Source organism: Syngnathoides biaculeatus, chromosome 21 (assembly GCF_019802595.1).
Source record: "Syngnathoides biaculeatus isolate LvHL_M chromosome 21, ASM1980259v1, whole genome shotgun sequence".
Classification (NCBI taxonomy): Eukaryota; Metazoa; Chordata; class Actinopteri; order Syngnathiformes; family Syngnathidae; genus Syngnathoides; species Syngnathoides biaculeatus.
This window is the reverse complement of record NC_084660.1, coordinates 2,736,062-2,755,148: the sequence shown is the minus strand read 5'-3', so window position 1 is coordinate 2,755,148 and position 19,087 is coordinate 2,736,062. Positions and strand designations below refer to the sequence as shown.

At 49.8% G+C, this 19,087-nt stretch overlaps 2 protein-coding genes across 6 annotated transcripts in view; one reads left to right on the top strand and one right to left on the bottom strand.

Annotated features, from left to right (window-relative positions):
• Positions 1–19,087, top strand: part of alpk1 (alpha-kinase 1) — a 209,421-nt gene that overhangs the window by 29,805 nt on the left and 160,529 nt on the right. The gene's annotated exons all lie outside the window — the stretch shown is intronic.
• LOC133494855 (neurexin-2-like) overlaps positions 1–19,087 on the bottom strand; it is a 140,766-nt gene that overhangs the window by 27,364 nt on the left and 94,315 nt on the right. For all 5 annotated transcript variants that reach the window (XM_061809063.1, XM_061809062.1, XM_061809064.1 and 2 more), the window contains one exon: positions 5,861–6,042. In XM_061809063.1, coding sequence (XP_061665047.1) covers positions 5,861–6,042 — 182 coding nt within the window. The remainder of the gene's footprint in view (positions 1–5,860; positions 6,043–19,087) is intronic.

The following is a 19,087-nucleotide window of genomic DNA, read 5'->3' as shown; positions in this document are numbered from 1 at the left end:
CCATCTGACTCAACGGAGTCATGACATTGGTCTCTCCCTCAATCCAGTCCGCAGCTGCGGAACCCCTCACAATGCGAGTCCCGTGGCGCAAATGGGACCCGATTCGGGCTTTTTCAAATGAGCCCGCAACTTTGGCTGATACTTTCCCATCCGATCGGATCTTTACAATGCCCAAAACAAAATGAGCGCAAGTACAGGTAGGGTCCATTTTCAAATTCACAAAATTGCACATGAAACACTGGCATAGACGTGATGTCTGGCTGAGCATCTCAGTCATCGGGCCAGATGCGCGGCTAATTGTCCAATTTGTCAAGCGGGAAAAACGGGCCGCACTACTCTGCAGGAAGAGACTCCGTCAGTGGGGACGGAGCAGACGCCGAGCATCTTTTTCAGAAACAAATCCATTCACCCGGCTGAAGAGCGCGCGATGGCGACGAAGGCGAGCGTGATTATTCGAGCCATGTTTGGATCTGTGCGGTTCTCCTCCTTGAGCCTCATAGCTCATTGACCCAGAAACCACTTTGTTCTCCGAGGATGCATCGAGGGTTGGAGCAAGGAGAAGGGTGATCTAAAAGCATCTCATCAACTGTCGTGATGGCTCCGGCAACAATTTCAGGGATCCAAATCGTGGCCGCTGATTTTTTTTATTTTCATTTTTTTTCTTTCGGGGTCGTGTGTGCCATCAGCGACGCCTTGAGCGCGCAGCTTTAGCTTTTGGTGGACTGCCGTGCGGCGCAGGTTGCTGCGACGTCAACCACGGCGGCGTAAATGGAACTTTTGAATCGTCGTGCACGTCTGGCTTTCACTTCAAGGTAATGTCGGGCTCCGAAATGCTAAGTGTTAATTCACGCAATGTACTAAATTCAACAGGAGGCGGAAAATAGAGGTTCGGTGTGGTTTACTTGCCGGAAATAGGAGCGGAAATAGCACGTGCGGTCTCTTGCAAAGCGTCACTGGGCACGTTTTAATCAAAAACGTGAGAGCAGCATGTGTGAGCGCGTGCACGGCCTTGTTTGGGAAAGCGAATGAAGCCAGCGAGCAAGAATCTCCAGAGAGTCCAGTCAGAATTTTATGGCCGTCGTTAGCGTAACCGTGTGAGGAGTTCCGATTCCGTGAGCTGTTTTAATTTCTTTCCAATATGTCGGAAACAAGAAAGAGGCAACGGACGGCTCGCCGCCGGGTCTGTGACATGCTCGGGATCTCGCCGGTGATCAGCAAATGAAGTTTTCAGCTTCCTGCTCCATTTCGAATAAATGGACACGCCGGACTGTTTTACCTGGCAGGAAAAAAATGGCTAAACTCTGTGACCGTAAGCCACCCATCAGTTTTTGTCTGTTCTTTTTCAGTGGAGCGTTGTTCAATTCGTAAACCTATCACAACAGAATGGAGTTGCGTGACTTGAATGGATTCACTGTGGGGCGGTTTGCAAACATTTTGGTTGGTGAACCCGTCAATTCAATTCGGGTTGTTAACTTGAGGCTCCACCGTACAGTGGAAATGTCGACCTATCGGTTGCAAAATACATCATTGCGCCTGTGGGAGTGTTTGCAGAAACTTAAAATCACGATTGTAGGGCTTGCCGCGTGCTGGAGGAGAGATCGCGGTTGGGTCAAAAAAAGAAAGAAAAAAAAAAAAAAAAAAAGGCCGTAATGTCGCGTTTTCCCCTGCACAGTCGCAGTGAAATATTGCCCCCGGCAGCTCTTATTTAAGATTGTGAGCAGGGAGTGGACAGGAAGTGACGGCGTTACGACTTGAGCGCTGGCCCGTAACTGCAGAGGAAATGGCGAACCTCGCCTCGCCTCGCCGTTAACAGAAGGACTGGCGAGTGCGAGCGCTGGCGCCTGCATTAGCAACAAGCAGATAAAGAACATAAAGCAACGTAAAGAAGCCACCGCTGAAAACATCCGTTTGGGAGGTGGCCGCCATCTTTATTCAGCCCAACGATGACAAGCTTGGAGGAAAGTTTGCGCGGGCTGCATGAAGTGAATGAGTCCCATATTTGCGTCTTTGGTCAATGACTCACCTCTCAATACATAACAAGTCACTTTGGCCGCCCGATTACTTGGACTCGGAGCGAAAACGACTTCATAAAACACCCCACAAGTCAACAGTTGTGCGGCAAGTAGGAGGACTCGTGCTCATATGAAAAAGCCAGCATGGCCTATTTATTGCTTCGAAGCCGCAAATAGGCCCCTCTAGAAAGGCATTGTGTGTATTGCGAGAGAGCGCAGTTGTTTTATACCCGGCAAGGGTGCTTCGATTAACTTCCCTCGTGGGCCAGTTGCAAGTGAAAAGTCATTCAAAAAAAAAAAAAAAACAGCAGCGGGGAATAATATTTTTATTCTGCCGCTTCCCCACAATTGTGAAGTAGCTAAATCACCAAATATGCTAACACGAGAACACAATTACGAGGTGCCTGTCTGGTCCAAAAATATTTTCCAGACACTGGACCGGGTCAGCATGGCAACAACTACGTCGTGCCGGAAGCCGGAAACTTTGCGCAGTCGGCGACGTCGTCAAAATCCTTTCGAGGAAGTGAAATTTCCCTCTCCCTCTTAACGAGCTGCTTTCATAGATTTTCGCAGCCGAGGCTGTGCTGGCGAAAACATCACGGAGATTTTTGAGGGAAAATCAGAGAAGCCCCAGAGGTGTTTCTTTTCACCTATGCGGAGTTATGAAAAGGTGTGAAAGATCTAGCGTGGGTGGCGGGGGGGTTGGGGGGACGACTAACACGTCTCAACTACAGCCAAAAACCAAATGGACAAGTGTGCTATCGCCTGTCTTAGCCTGTTTATCTGACAATCTGTGATCATGCAAACAAACCGGAAAACCTTCTCCGAATTCCTCCCACTGGTGAGGCTCGAGCGGCTGGCCGGTCGTCAGGGGGCGGCACTGCGGTATTTGCTCTGCGGTGACTCATTCCTCGTGGCCTTTTTAGGCAACGATTTACACACACACGTGGGGGGTGGGGGGAGCCTTTCCGTCAGACAACTTCCCAAATGTCGGCAGGAAACCTGAAGGCACCCGTGGTAAATAATTAGCGCACCCAATGAGATGATACTGGGAGTTCACATAAGCACGAGAACCCCCCCCCCGCCCCCCCCACCTTACCTGCCATTGTCCTCGTGTCACGGAAATGGACTGAAATGGAAAAGCGCAAGTGGGAGAAACGAGGACAAACTGAAGGCAGGAATGGCACATAATGGGAAGGAGATAAGAGAAATTCTATCTCCGGGGCATGGCTCCTATCAGCCGGGCTCAGCCGGACTCCTTTTTCTACCAAAACGGCAAGACCTTCGAGGTAATGCATCTTCTCCTCAAAAGAAGTGGATTAGGAGCCCATCGGCTGCACGGAGACAGCCGAGTTATGAGCGCAGTTAACAGAGTAAGAGAGTTGTACATTTACACCCTGTTCCGGGAGCCGTTGAAACGCTGCGAACCTGAAAGGGGGCTGCGCCGCGGGATACTTTTCTCGGGATTGGAGTCTTCAGTAAGGGGCAAGGACCGCATCCTTGAGGGGAGACCGGCGGGAAGACGGGGCTTCTGCACGCTCGGTTGCGCCGCGATTTGATCGCCGATTCGGCGCCGGGCGTCAGGACGCTCCCTCACATTTTCACGGGGAGGGGGAGGGGGGGGGGGTCCCTGGCGTTCACCTTTGGAGCGTTTCGTCGAGCGGAGTTGCAGTGAAGCTGCGATGGCCTGGCTCCAGAGTTGGCGTTAGGATGGCGTTATCGTCACCAAGACGTGCAAAAAGCCAAAGATTTCCAGCTGTACAGTCTCAGAGAGCAAGCGAGAGACTTGGCGCGCGACACGCTCGACGTGAAGCGTTATAAACAAGTACGCCACAGCAGCTGATGTTGGTAAATTTAACACTTGGCTTGGCTTGAGAAGAGTTGGAGGCTGCCGGGGAATAAATCCGACTCCATCCCACTGCGGACTCTCTCCACTCGTGTTCCACCCTACTACGTGCGTGCGTGCGTGCGTGCGTGCTCTCTGTTTTACTCTGGCCGATGAGGTTTCTCATCTGCACCGCGACTGCTGTGGCAAACGTTTTTACAATTTAAACGCCTCCCCGGTCATCCACGGCAATCACAGTTGGTCGCGTTTCCGTCGCTCTGCGCTGAATCCCAACGATCCCGTTTCGAAACGTTGCCGCCGCTGCTAAACGTAGCAATTGGTGCTCGGGTGCTAGCTCTCGTTTGTGACCCACCTTCGGGTAAGCAGGTGTTGTGCGCCTTAGGAAAAAGCGTCTCCAGTAGCGAGGTGGGCTTTGCAATCAAATGCAAAAATCCCAAAAAGTTTCTGATTACATTTGCTGCCTCGGGATGTCAAAATGTCCCAAAGAAGTTGAGATCGCACGCTACTCAGCCGGTGGAAATGGATGATTTTTTTTTTTTTTTTGGTTGTTTTTTCCTCCCTTCTTCCGAAACCACTCCAGGTAGAAGTCTCGGGACGCTCGGTCACTGGCGCGTTTGAACAGAGTAGAGCAGCATAATTAAGAGGCTGGAAACACCCGACGCCCGCTGAAAGGAGTCACTTAGGGGAATGGCTGAGGAGGAACGCTGGCAAATGAAACCTAATTGCGGTGAGTCGCTCGCGTGTCTGGGCCACTAGAAGAGGATTCTGATTGACGTTTCACATGGGATGCAATTCGTGGAGGAAGGCGAGTGGAGTGAGGAAAGAGTGAAACGACACTTGGTCTGTTATAGGCGCCCTCGGAAGTGAAATTCCAGTGAAAACCTCAACTTTCAACCCCCCCCCCAAAAAAAAAAAAAACAAAAACAAAACAATTCACTGGCGCCAAGATCGCTACGTTTGGAGTTGACTTTCCCCTTTACTGCCTGTGCTAAGTATTATTTATCACCGAACGTTCAAATTGGGCTTGATTGGGCTCCATCAGCGGTCGAATAGACAATCGGTGCCAGCGATGGCGCATTTAACGTGACTGCTGTGTATCCCTTTAATTGCCCTTTAAAGATGTCATTAGCATTGCTTTTTAAATGACCTTTCGGCGCGGCGGCATGCGCAATAAAGCTAGATGAATGAGACTAATTGCCGGGTATGGAAAAGGGACTTTAATAAGCCTGCACTGCTGCCAGTGTTGCACATAAATGCCGCGAGTGGAATCTTTGTTCCCCTCACCCATCGCAGTTCCTACAGTATCTTATCTGCAAACTATCGATTTTACTTGGTACAGTAGCGCTCTAAAGGCTGCCGAGCGACTCTGGTGCACCCGACTGAACCGGGTTTGTCAACTCGTTCATTTCACGAGTGGCTAATCGGACGGAAAAATGCGAATCGCGCCTGTACGGTGCGTCCAAATGCCGACTCGCGCTTGGAATGACATTCTTGCCTCTCAAGCGAGCAAGAAAGAGGGCGGCGGCAGCCGCAGCGACCCGAGCCGAAAAACAAGTGCAGAGGGAATCAAGTGTTGGATTAAAATAGGAATATTGATCCTGGATAAGTCATCGTTGTCATTTTTATCAGGTTTTGTGTCCACTCTTTTGGAATCCGCTTCTTTTTACCGCTAAGCAAATGTGACCAAGGACAGAATAGTGTACGCACAGCCTACACGTAGGCTAATATACACAGGCCGACTCTTTAGGGTGAGTCGGCAACTCGCCCGATGATGATTCGATCCAATCGGGTTTGCCATCGTCTTGTAGTGTGCGGCGGGCCTAAAAGTAAGACTCAGGTGGCGGGTTTTCCGTGATTGTCAAGAGCTGTCCAAATGTACAAACGCAAGGGTGTTAAAGACATTTCTCAAATAGTCACCTTTTGGGATGACTTGAAGGGTTAGCCTCGCGGCTGGAAGCCATGTCGGATTCCCGTCAAATTTAGAAAGGACGCTTCTACTTACTACGTGGAGCTCCAGGTAGTCGCCCAGTCCCTTGGCGCTTTCCACCCTGACCAAGATGGCCTCCTTCAGCTGCGTGCTGAAGCCCACCGCCAGCCGGTCCGCCCGTGTGCTCGGCCGGTCGTTGGGCGGCCACGTGTACGTGATGAGGGCCCCGCCTCTGCCAAAGATGTACGTTGTCCCAGCTGTAACACACGGAGCAGAAACGGGAACATTTGACTATCGCCCAAAGACGCTACAAGATGGCAATCCAAGCCGAAAAACCCGAATTGATGGAATCTTTAAACACCGTATTCACGTTCTTCAGTGCGTTACTTGGCCCTCACTTAATTACTCTGAGATTGGAGGAAAGCGTCACCACAGATGGGACGTGCCCTCTTAGACGACGAACCTAAAAAAAGAATCTGGACCTGGATTTCGACGGCCGGATGATGCGCGAGACGCTTTTCCCCCAAACTAAAACGGGACGTCTGCTTTCTCCTAGCGTCTCTCTTTCGGCCGTTGTTTTGATCACGTGGGAGAATGACCGAAAGGTAGCTTCAGGACTTGACTTTCACTGTCGATGTCGACCTCGAAAAACCACGCAACAGGTGAAGAATACAGACTAACCGCAACATTAGAACAGGGGAGGAAGGACTCGACGTCAAACAGAGCTCAGACTACAACCCGCGGGGGAAGGAGGAGGCCTGTGCGGCGCAAAACACCAGGAGACTGCAAGACCCGAAGAACACGGAACCAAAGGCGCCTACGAACATCCAAAGCTTGTCTCTTGGTCAAGATGATTCCTTTGAAGACATTTTCTATACGGGCAGGACTTTGAAGCCCCCCTTCGGACCTTCGGGTGGTTCAGAACGACGACAAAAGATGGGAAGAGGTGAATTTCTGGATGGGTAATTAGGACTGCAGGTTATTGCGGCACAGTTTCTGTCAGCAAACAATTTTGGTGGTTGCAGTTGGGCTGCGTCCCGAGAGGGGTGAGCAGACTTTTTGCGCCGCTTCGACAACGCTGTCGGCGTTACCGGCGTGTCTTAAAGTCAACGCCAGGTTGTCTTAGCTTTCAGCTTCCAAAAAAAAAACAAACAAAAAACATTTTGACATTTTTTCCGAGGCTGGAACAAATGAATGACATTTCAACTCATCTTAAGCGCGAGAGAGATATTCGCGAGTCCTCTTGCAAGTGTGCTCACGCGAGGAATTAATCTCCTATCGCAGGGCAACATTAAATGAAACCTAATAAATGAAAAAAAAAAAAAAGTATCACATATCTACATGGTAATAAAGTCGAGATCAAAAATCTGCCTTTGTTCCACGATGATCTGAATGGGGGGGGGGGAAGGTGAATTTGTGCTGCTTGGACCTCTAAATGGAGCAAGTATGGCTCGGTCTGACCTTTGAGTCTAACCGTTGTGCCCTTTGGCTGGAATAATTGGAAACATTTTTCGGCCCAACGCGACACGCGCAAAAAAACAATCGAAATATTTGCTCGAGTTGAATTAACTCCGGCGCTATGGACCAGACCGATCAATGGTACCTGCTGTCCCGTATTTTGCTGAGGATTTTCCTTCACAGATGCAAGGAAATGAAAGGAATAGATGCTTATCCAGTAATTACAAGTGAACGACGTGTCAAGACAAAATCCCAGCATCCTGCTGAGCTCATTCGTGGCTGGAAAGTATTAAAAACGGCCATAATAAACACGAGGTGGGGCCAGTTCTTCCAAGTTACGTCGGATTGTATTATTACATCGAATACAGGACTGCGGCATTAACACCAGGAGTGAATTATTTGAACTCACTCGACGTACACGTGGCAAAAATTGCTGCTGCGCGCGGAGCTCATCTTTCGCGATTGGCCCGTTTTAGTCACATGCTGTTCCTCGACATAAAACTTAGCATAATTAAACGTATCCCCCTCCGATTGTTCCAACTTTTCCACCGTCCTAATTGTCATTGCTACGGGAAGTTAAAAACCGCTACCAGGAATGGACCAAAAATGCAAAGGAAAGTCCCGCCCCGTGGCGTTCTGGCCAACACCAACTGTGGCGACACCCCCGGCCGGGACGAGGACTGCGCTGCATTTTTCCAAAACTGCGTGCGCTCGAGGTTTTATGCTTCCATCGTTGCTGCGCTTGACCCATCCCGCCGTCCTACAGATAGTCGGATGCACTAAACTTTACTGAAGTCAAGTAAGTGCAAACTTCCCAACTCTGTAACGGACCTTTGGCACCACGGGATCGAATTAAGAGTGCGTAAGCCAACATTTTGTAAAGTTAGTTTGTCCAAGGCTGCACTTCAGTCAGTCAGAAATGAAGCCCCCGAGAGCGCCGCTTAGACCGACGCATTTCACTCGAAATTGTTCTGCTTTGATGAGACCAACAGATTGCGCCTCAGTGTGTTTGGCAGGATGACTTTTCGGCACAGATGAACGGGAAATGGAGACAGAAATGGAAGTTTGGGGGTAGTGGGAACCAATGGGAAGCCTCTCCCCGGGAGCGGGAATCTTCTTGTTGTTCCCCGGCTTTGCGCCGCTCTTCCACGGGATTGAGGCGGATCAAGTACGTCAGATGAGTGAGGCGAATGTTGCGCTAGCGAACGGCCAACCTGATGGATCCGTTTTCCTCAGGTGAGATTGACTTGTCGCCCAACCGTCGTCTTTTTCTCCACCTTTTGGGTAATGAAAGCAACCCGTGTTTCTACTGGTGATGACTGAAAGGAAACGCTGGTTTATTTGTATTTTTTTGGTCTTTTGCTGTTCTGCGATTACATCGTCCCTGCCCCAAACGAAGGATGGCTGCATTGAAATGAGCGAAGAGGACAACAAACGTGACTTTGAAGGACGTCGACGCGTGTACATTGACATGTGGTCCAATTGGCAGAAGGGCGTCATTCCGCCAATATTCCTTCTTTAAAAAAAATGAAGACTTTACACCTCCGTCAATGTCCTGACAGCTTTGTTCTGCAAAGAGAGAGAAGCAAGAAGCGCACGTTCTACGACTTGTGACGTGCGATGACATAATCTGAAGAGTCATTCAAGTACAAAGAAGTGAAACGCGAGCTCAGACGACGATAAGACGGGCAACGCTAGCTGAGCTCGGCTAAAAGATACCCTCCAAAAGTGCATCTCTTCTTGTCAACGGTAGTGAGCAAAATAACGCTTGCCGCTACGCACGCCAACGTTCCGGCAAGAACAGAGGTTTTTCGTGGTTATCAAAAACGGAGACAAATTGTTTTCAGGTTGTTGCTACCAAAATGTTTAGCGCTCAGCTAAGACAACCAAAAAAGAAAAAAGCTCGAGTGCTGTAGGACTCCCTTTACCCTCTTTTCCCCTCCCCACCATTGCAGTCAGCAGATTTGGAAGTTTCACAGATGTCGAGGCATCTACGTCACGCGTGGGGCGACGAAGATGAAGGAAAAGACCCGCTAATCCCGTCTCATTCCTCCATGCACCGGGCATGAGCTCCGACAAGATGCACGCAAGCAGGAAAGGTCTGGCTAAACAAGCAGTTAAAAAAAAAAAAAAAAAAAATACAGAAAGCAGTTGAGTCCCACTCAACTTTTGTTGGTTGTGTAAAGTTCTAGAAAGCCGCACCAGCTCTAGTCCGAGGAGGGCGGAAAGAGGGATGAATAAGGCCAAAACACAAGACATTCCTCATTCCATTTTGCTGACGGAGAAATCGGCGAAGCGACGGGCTGACATTGGACCCCTTCTGTTCCTGACAAGATGGAGAGGCGAGCACGAGGCGGCAAGCTGGGTGAAAGGAAACGGCGCCAATTGCCAGACGTCTCTCTGCGTCCTCCTCTTTCACTGGGTATCGTCTCACCGGCTTCCTCTTCTCACTGAACGAGGCCGACGTCGACGGAGGTGGCTCTAATGAGGTTCCCTCGGCGTGCTTTCAAGCGGTCCGCCCGTCTCCGCAGCGCAAGTAGAGGTGCAGGAGTCAAGAGATGGAGATTTGGCAAGGTGGTGGCAGGACAGTCCAGTCCAGTAGCAGGAGTTCTCGAACATCAAGTCATTGTTCTCATGTTCCCCACCCCAAATATCTTAAGCAGTTAGTTAGCCTCACCCTAAGGGCTGCCGGACATAAAATGAAGGTACCCTTTCCTGAGGATGTACCTCCTGCGGCTTCCGAGGGAGCCCAACCTGCTGCGAGAGCTGCTCAGGAGGTTCTCCATAGCGGTCATCAAATCGGTACTGTGTACCGCCATCACAGTCCAAAGGACCAACTCTGACCGCAATGGAAAATCAAATTGTCTGTGCCCCACTTTTTACCCTTGGGGACTCGCACGCTACCTGAACTAAGACGAGAGCAGACGAAATCCTCTCAGACCCTCCATATCCTGGTCTTCCATCTCCTTCACTCGGGTAGCAAAGCAAAGCTAGCAGGCAGTCTGAACTTCTTAGTTCGACTGCAACACGCTGTCCAATTATTATTATATATCATACATCAGTCCTCCACTCACTGCAGTAGTCGGATCTCTCCGGCCAATACTAGTGTCTCAGAATATCTGCAACATTGGCACAATCCACAGTGTCCCGGAGTATTGCACGACCTGTCACTTTAAAACTGCATCCGTTCCTTGATGCCCTGACACCCCTTTGCACTGGACTACACGATTGCTCCATCAGGCTCTCTACGCTAGCATACTTTGTTGCTCCGTGACTGTTTGCGCAATGTTTTCGTTCTCAATTGACGTCCGTCTGTTATTGTTGTCATGTACGTCGTACCAGAGCAGCTCCGACTCATCCCGAAGATAAATCCCTTCCATGTTACTTGGACAATAAAGATGTTTCTGATTCTAAGAAAAGAGGCTTAAAAAAAAATCAAATTGAAACATTCAATCATGTACAGACTATTTCATCCTTTACCCTTTTTTTTTTTTTTAAACAAATATTTTTTTTTTTTTACAAATATGTACATATGTCATTACATGCCTTAAGGATGCTCGTGGAAAAGTACACAGAAAGTCAGGAGGAGCTACATTGTGTCTTTGTGGATCTAGAGAGAGCCCATGACAGAGTACCGAGAGAGGAACCGCGGTACTGCATGCGCAAGTCCGGTGTGGCGCAGAGAAATATGTCAGAATAGTACAGGACGTGTATGAGGGTGAGATGAGATGTGCCGTAGGTGTGTCAGAAGAATTTAAGGTGCAGGTGGGACTGCATCAGGGATCCGCGCCGAGCCCCTTCTTCCTCTTTGCCGCCGTAAAGGATAAGCTGACGGATGAGGTTCGGCTGGAATCCTCTTGGATGGACCCTGATGTTCCCAAATGCCTTGGTTTGTAGTTTGAGATGTAAGCGACCATACGTTGAGGCCCGTGGCATTAAGTATCCAGCACAAGTTGGACTGGAGACACAATATCAGCCGCTCTTTGATCAAAGGCTAATTTGAGGCTATTAAAGTGTGGACTCCGTTGATTTTGCATAGCAATGCGCCGATCCTGCAGCAACAACAACCTGGACAAATTGGGGGAGAAGGGGGTTGTGCTCTACTTCCAGAATATTCATGTCAATAAATGTTTCGTGCAGCGGCAGCCGTTTTGTGCTCCAAGTCCAAGCTTGAAAGTGACGACGCGGGAGAAAAGGAGGCGGCCATATTTTAGATGTGACACATGACCTGGCCCTGCGTGGTTTATCCTTGAAACATGTCACGACCCGTACAATATTCCCAGGTTATGCAAAACCATATGCATTCGGCGTGGCGTGCCTTGCTCTCGCTGGGTACGTTAAATCCTTTCCCTCCTGACGATTTCGTGCTCAGCTGGGAGTCGCGCGCCCGCGATTGAACCCTCCCCTGACGATTTCCTGGCACCGCCCCTCGATTTTGATTCCTTTGTCGTGCTCGGCGGTGGCTTCGCGCGCTCTTTGTTGCCGGCGTCCCTTCCGTGAAGTCGTGTCCTACGGGACGAGGCGGGCTTCCAAAGTGCGGTTAGCGCCGGCCGAGGCTAACCCAACACCGGAAGGCTCTGCTCGGGTCCGCGGAAATGTTACGTGACTGAAGTGGGTGATGCCGAGTTGCCATGACAACAGCAAAACCGCCGCTCACCTTGGAGCGGGAGCCGGAGCCTCGGCCGGTATAATTCGATGCGAAGCTTTGAAGCTGGGATTACGTGCGGGGCCACTTTAGCCGCACCGCTATCCGCAGACAATTGACATTTTGCATTTCGAGGCCCTGCGCACGCCGTCCGTCACGTGCTCGCCTAAATGTCAGGTGGAGCCTCGCCGGGGAGTAATAGTTTGTCGTCCAAAGACATAATCATACCCATAAAATCATTGCTACGGGGCCCTAGAAAATGGTGGACGGTGCTGCTCTCTCGGGCGCCGATAAATGAGATTAGCGATTGCACACAATCTCTGGCGTGGATCAGGACCTCTGACGATAATTCGTGCGTTTCAAAATATAATTTTTCAAGGGAAATCCGCGACGGACACCGAGCTCTCCATCTGTTTCTTGAAAAGACGTTTGTAGTTTTGCTCTGTGCTCCCAAACGTGTCCCAGAACAAGTAAAACGCATCTCTCAAGACATTTCTGAAGTAATGATTTTGAGGTCCTGAGCGGGTGCAGAGCTCCACGTTTCCCCACAATGAAATGATTTCAGTTTAGCCGCCGCCGCCGCCGCTTTCCTGTGCAGGCACGCATCATCGGAGCTAATCTCACCTCGAGTCCGTCACAATGATCCGCTCTGTTCCGCTGCCGACTTGAGCGCAGCCCCTTTGCGCTTGCCCGCGATGCCTCCCGCCACCCTTTGCATTCCAATTTGCCTTTTCCCCCCTCCCGCTTTGCATGCGATCGCGCAAGTGGCTTCTTCCTCTTGAATCTGTCTCTCCAATTCATTGGCGGTGTCAAGAGATTTGGAGGGGGTCAGCATCCAGGCTAGCGTAATCATAAGATGCCAGTGGAAGATTGGCGGAGGAAGGCTAGCCTAGCCCGTCAGTCGTGATATTAACTTCTCAAATGAGCTGCTCTAGATCAGACGTGGACCGCAGAGACGGTCATTCCCGGACGTCGGCTTCCCATCCCCGTCGCTTTCCTCCGCGACGCTTCCAAAAGCGGAGCTGCTCAAAGCTCTGCGGGCATGAAATAATTAAGGCGTGCGTGGCAGATAATGAGTTTTGAGCATCGGTTGCTGTGCAGTATTCCCCCGTCTTATCACTTGCTGCTGTCACTCACTAATGAAGTTGCTTTTTCCAATTACTGTGTCGTATCAGAATTTTGGAGGGGGGGAGTGTTTATTGCGACTGCTACTATTAAAAAAAAAAAAAAAAAATTCATCTTATTCGTCATTCTGTCCACGTTGCAAAATGTGTTCAAATCCATCACGCAATGGTTTATTACGCCACCATGGGTGCGATTCGCATCAAGCTAGCACAAGCATAGCTTTGCACGGCATAGATGTCGTCGTTTGTGTAGCTGGGCTCTTTTCGTGTCCAATGATGCGACTTGACGTTTGAGATCCGAAAGTCCCGTTTGACTTCCAATCGCTTTCTCACAGTGGTTCAGGCGTCCTCCCGGCAGCACGATGGATTCGCTATTCGGTCCATTATTTCCTTCCCAAAAAAAATCTCAAACCGACGTAAGATTATGATTACGGGAGCCAGCCTCCAGATAACAACAACAGCAACATCAGAAGAGATCAGATTTACTAAATGTCACATTAGATTAGCTAGTCGCTGCTCATTTCACCACCATCGTGGCAACCGCGTGCATCTTTGTGGCGGCTTTGCCGTTTCCTGCATTATGAACGGCGCTTCAAAGTTTTAACGTATTTTCCAACACCAGAAACGATCAAATGGAAGAATGCGAGAGCCACGGGTTTGTTGGCAAGATGCCAATTACGGCGCGTGCAATCATTTGCCCGTTGTCGTCGTGGCAAAACTCACAAGATCCTTTCATCCTTTTCACCGTTAATCATTTCCAGCTTCGATCGTATCAGTCACGAACAACTTGAGCGGCCATCTGCAAGCGTCTGTACCCTAAAATGGACGCCAGCCTTAAGATCCCTGACTTGTAAACGGGCCCGGAACCGGTTTCCACTCTGTTCCTGGAGGGTTTTCGTTCACAGGCCAGTGACGGTACCATAAATTACAGTTTGGATTATAATACAGACGCTCCCTTTCATGGCCTTTAAACGCTTCAGCATACATGGACGTGATACAGTTCCAGGCAATGCCTTGCTAGTACACCAGCTGTTCTTTTTTTTTTTTTTTTGCCTAGCGAGAGCCGACTTGATTAGCCGTCTAATAGCATAAACGAGAGCTCAGCGCCCGGCTGTGTATTTAGTACCTGGCCCTTCATTTTGGGGAAGCGTTTTCCAAGATGAGGCCGTGCATTTGTGTTTTCCCCAGTCAAGCAGAACCAGACAAACGGGACTGAACTGGACAACTTTAGCTTCCGGCAAAGTGCAGTTTTGCGTGCGCCTCTTTTCCACGGGGCTTCAGAGCGCTATGGATCGTGTCATTTCAGCATACACAAGTCCACATTTCATTCTGGATGTCCCCTCAGGCTTGGGGGGGGGGCCCACTCAAGTGAATAATTCATCTGCACTTCTGCATCCACTTAAATGGCCAGAGGTCAGAGCACTACACACACAAAATCAGTAACATGGATTGAAAAAGGGAGGGCCTTTTATGTGTCATCAAAGTTTGTTTTTGTTTTTGTTTTTCCACTCATGGTGAATTCGGTGTTACAATCTGGTGATGAGTCGAGCACAGCGGTTGCATCAGGGTGGCCGGGCGTGGTCCTCCGGCAAAATTAGCCGTTCGGATGCACGAAGTAGCTTAAGTGGCCAACGACGGGCAACTTTGTGAGGCGTCGGCGGGCGCGAGCCGGCGACCCTGCCCGGCGAGAGGGAGTCGGCGCACGATGACCTCTGGCGCACTCTGTTATGGAATCATAATCCAGGGCGCGCCGGGCATGCCTGACTACCTCCTAATTGGTGGTTTTTCTTATGTATGAGGTTGACTTGAAGCCGGTGGGATGGCGCGGCGGGGAAATCAAGCCCCTTTGCCCGCCCTGTCACTCAAGCGCAATTGCTCGGGACTGAATTCATTTCCATCTTTAAAGAGGCCGACCGGGTCATCGCTGTGCATTCTTCCACTTCTGAGTTTTACTAAGAGGCACCCGCATTAACTTTGATGCGTGATCAAGTCACCACAAGCCCAAATCTCATGATGAAGGGGGGGAGGTTCTTTGGATGCTGATCCAGACTTATTTCAAGCAATCCAACGCTTCCTAATCGTTTTATTTTCCCGTTTGAATGAACTGCGGCAATCGGTGATGATCCTGAACCAGCGTTGGACGTGCGCAAACCCCCGAGCTAGTTCATCTAAATCCGCTCCCGTTTGCTGGAAAGTGAATTCGGTGACCTGTTTGAACAAATTTGCTGAAAACGTGCAAAGATATGTCGGCAACTTTTTTTTTTTTTTTTTGCCTAACCCTTCCATTTTTTTCAGAGGTGCATCATTCAGGCCAGAACACGATCCACCGCCTTGGCTGTGTATTCTTTTCTCAAAAGATTTTGTCAATCGAGGTGTCCGGGACTAGCTGATGAAATGCTTTTAGGGAAGGTATCGCCTTGAAAAGCCGTCAGCCTGACACCGACAGACTGTCAAATCCAAGCGAGTGTCCAAGCTGGGAGATGATTTGGGGGGTGCTGAACCGGCAGAATGTCAACTCCAATCAAACGCGAATGACACCCTTCGGTACTGCATTGAAAGCTTGATCCACCCACTCGAGTCTGTTTCGAAGAAAAACTGCCTTGGCCGCAGGTTTTTTTTTTTTTTTTTTTTTTGCTATGGGGCAACTCGAGTGGAGACACTGAATAATGTCAAGTGGCACTCGTGCGCCAGTAACCAACCATCTACTTGATGACGGCCACTTCAAGCTCGGCTTTGCCGAGTACTGCAACCTCACGTAACGGCGCAGAACGAGGCAGTTTTGGAAACCTGACAACATCTGCCCCCTCCGAGTTCCTTTTCTGGATGGCAAACTTTCCCGCCGCCGCCGCCTGTGTGGTAGTTTGCACGTTCTCCCCGTGCCTGCGTGGCTTTTCTCCCGGCACTCCCGTTTCCTCCCGCATCCCAAAAACATGCAACATGCAGTCCAGGTGCCCTGCGACTGGCTGGCAACCGGTTCAGGGTTTACCGCCGCTTCCTGCCCGTTGACAGCTGGGATAGGCTCCAGATAAGAGTGTCAGAAAATGGATAGATGGATGTTATAGTGGCGGTTTTGCTCTTGAAAATAAAGCTGGGACAGATTGTATCCATTTCCATTCATTTCAACGGGGAAGTGGTTTTTAAAGGACGATTCAGATTTTAGTGGCTTCCAGAAGCTAAGCCCGTGAATGCTTTGCGGGTATTGCCGTATTTTTATTCTTTGCAAGGTATGCTCAAAGTTCTTGGTCGATATCCTCCCAAACTCTCCATCGTCAAAGTGCATCTGGCTTTCCATCCAGCGTCACTTCTAAGCGCAGCCTAAATTACGGTTTCATTAGCCACGCAGCGGAGGAGACCCCATTAGCCGGAGCGGCTCGTTTATCGAAAGCCACGCTGTGCTAAATGTGTCCAAATGGCGCAGCCCGCAGGAAGAACACGCAGGCAGCCAGTCGTTCTCATCCTTCTTAAATGGGATGGATCCGGGTGACGCTTAGCGCTCCGAAGGCCACGAGGAAGAACGCGTTTTAGGGCGAGAATAAAACGGGAAGCGGCCGCAAATGCGCCGGAAACGCATCGCTCATCGTTAAGCCGCGTGCGCGTTAAACGGGAGTCGTCGCACAACTGACGCCGTTTAAAGTGCCTCTCGTGTCGGATTTTCTAGTAGGCTTTTCTTTTTGGCAGTACCGAGCATTGTACCGTGGGCAACCGCGTCTTTGCTGTTTATTTCGACTTCTACGCTGACCAAAAAAAAAAAAAAACAACGAGAAAAAAAAAAAAAAATGGAGGAAACTGAGTTTGAATGTGGGTTAGGGTTGCTTGTTCTCCTTTTTTCATAGCTCCAAAACTCGATCACGGCCGTGTTGACATTTTATGTCGGCAATAAATAGCGTGCGGCGTGCACACGGCAGCTCGACGCAAGGACGGACCGGGACTCCTCGTCCGCAACGGTCCTGCCGAGGTCAAATACTGTCTGGCATTTTTTTCTGCTTTCCCGCTCAGGATGCTTTGGCCATTACGTTTTTACCCCGGTCGGGAAGTGCCTCCGCAAGCAGCTTATCTTCATTTGCAACCATTTTCTTGTTGTCTGCAGACTTCCTAATTGAAGGGCAATAAATCGAGCGTCACACCTGGCGGCCCGTTTTGCTCCTATTGTGAAAAAGTAATTTGTAGTCTTGCATCGGGACAAGATGTCGAGTGAATAATGTGCGAAGCATGGTGGAAAGTCAGCAGCGTTAAACGCAGCCAGGGGAGGGGGAGAATTTAGAGCTCGATTTGACTCAACGGGGGGGGTGCGTCGGCCATTAGCTTTCACAAGCAGCTCTTGCCCTCTGCATTATTCCCCGTCGTCAACGAGACCGCCGCGCGGCGTACCCCGCGCCCCCGTGACACCTGGCAGGGTACGGCCGACGCTTCTTTTTGCGTTCCGGCCGCCCCCGCGAAGGCCCGGCGGTCAATTCTGACGACCGGTAGGGTTTGTGTGGAGGGACGAGGTCGCCGCTGAACAACTTGCTCTTTCTTTGAACTCCAGAAAGTGTTCAGTCGAGCGAGGACACCCAAAGTCAGATTTGTACGATGTGCTGCTGAACTGGCGAGAAACCAGTTTGATAGGGACCCGCTGTGCGAATAGCATTGTCAGTGTGTAGTTTTCCTTGTCATAAATCCTCAACGCTTGGTTTCAGTGTATGAGGATTCCTGTTTGGAAACATGGCTGACCAAACATTTCAAGGGTCAAGGCCGGCTTGCAATTTCTATATCACCCATTTGTGTCTTGCTTCTTTCTCTGCCGACTTCTTTTGTCCTTGTCGCCGCTTTCTTGCCACAATTGGCTTTTTCTCAGCCAAACCCGAAGAGCAAGCGACTGGGACGGCGCTCGTTGGCAACATCCCGTCTGTCACGGGAATTAGCCTCGATATGAACAATGAGCTTTAGTACCTGGTTACACACTCCCACCTCGCTCCCGTCTGACAGCTCTCACGCTGCCGATGTCATCGCGGCGTCATGTGCTTCCTGCCGCTGAGAGGATTGGCCGGCAAAGACTTTGAAGCGCCGACATGTTCGGCCTAGCAAGAAAGAACCTCCACTCGCTTGAACAATCGCGGGCCAAAGTCAGCTAGGACAGCAAAACTGCCAGAACGTTCGCCTTCCTCTTCTTAAGGCACTTGGAAAAAATTCCAGTTCAGAGCGACCACTTTTTGTTTTTCTGCTGAGATGCCTTTTCCGGAGTCGGAACTGAAGAATAACCCACTTTTTTTTTTCTTTTTTTTTTTTTTTTGGTGTTAACGCTCAAGCTCTTAATTGATTTGGAGATTTCATGCATTTCCTCACTGGCGTAGTTTAGCAAATATTACTTTGCATTCAGCCCAGCCCAGCACAGGACGTGGCGCGTCCTTTGCAAACGAGCCCGGCGTTGTTTCGGCTCCCTGGATTTCTCTTCCTTGCTGGCCTTCTGCACGCTGCCATTCCCACAAAAATGAGTTTGTGCGATAATGTCGAGCGAATGAGCCTCTTCCTGTTTCCAGGCGCGACCATGTATCTTTTTTTTTTTTTTATTTCACAGACAGAACAGGTGTAAGTGTTGCAGTAAATTTCAGATATCACGGCCATTTGTCTTTTGGATGCGCCAAACAAATTGGTCGAACGTCGGTGCAAAAATGGTGATCATGTCAGAGGGTTAGAGATGGGAGCTAGCATAGCGGTCTGCGAGTGCACAAAGTCTTCCGTTTGCACTGCCTTGAGCGTTATGGTCACAGAGAACAATTTTCTTCTGTGGCTTCTGAGGTCATCATTAAAATAAGGCCCTGCTGACAAGATAGTGAGAAAAGTCTGCCAGAAATCTCTTCATTCTGCTGAGACACCATTATTATTATTTTTTTTTTTTTTCTCGTCATTTCGGACCTGCTCGAAATGTTATGAATTATTCCTCCGCCCATTTCATCTCCAGCCAGCTCACGTTTCAATTAACAGCACCACAGAAACCAATCAAAAAAAACCCCAAAAAAACCAAAACAATGCCATCCACTCGGTCTGGGCTGGGCTCAAGTAGGACAAGAGTTGGGGAAAGCACAACGCAAGCGCTGC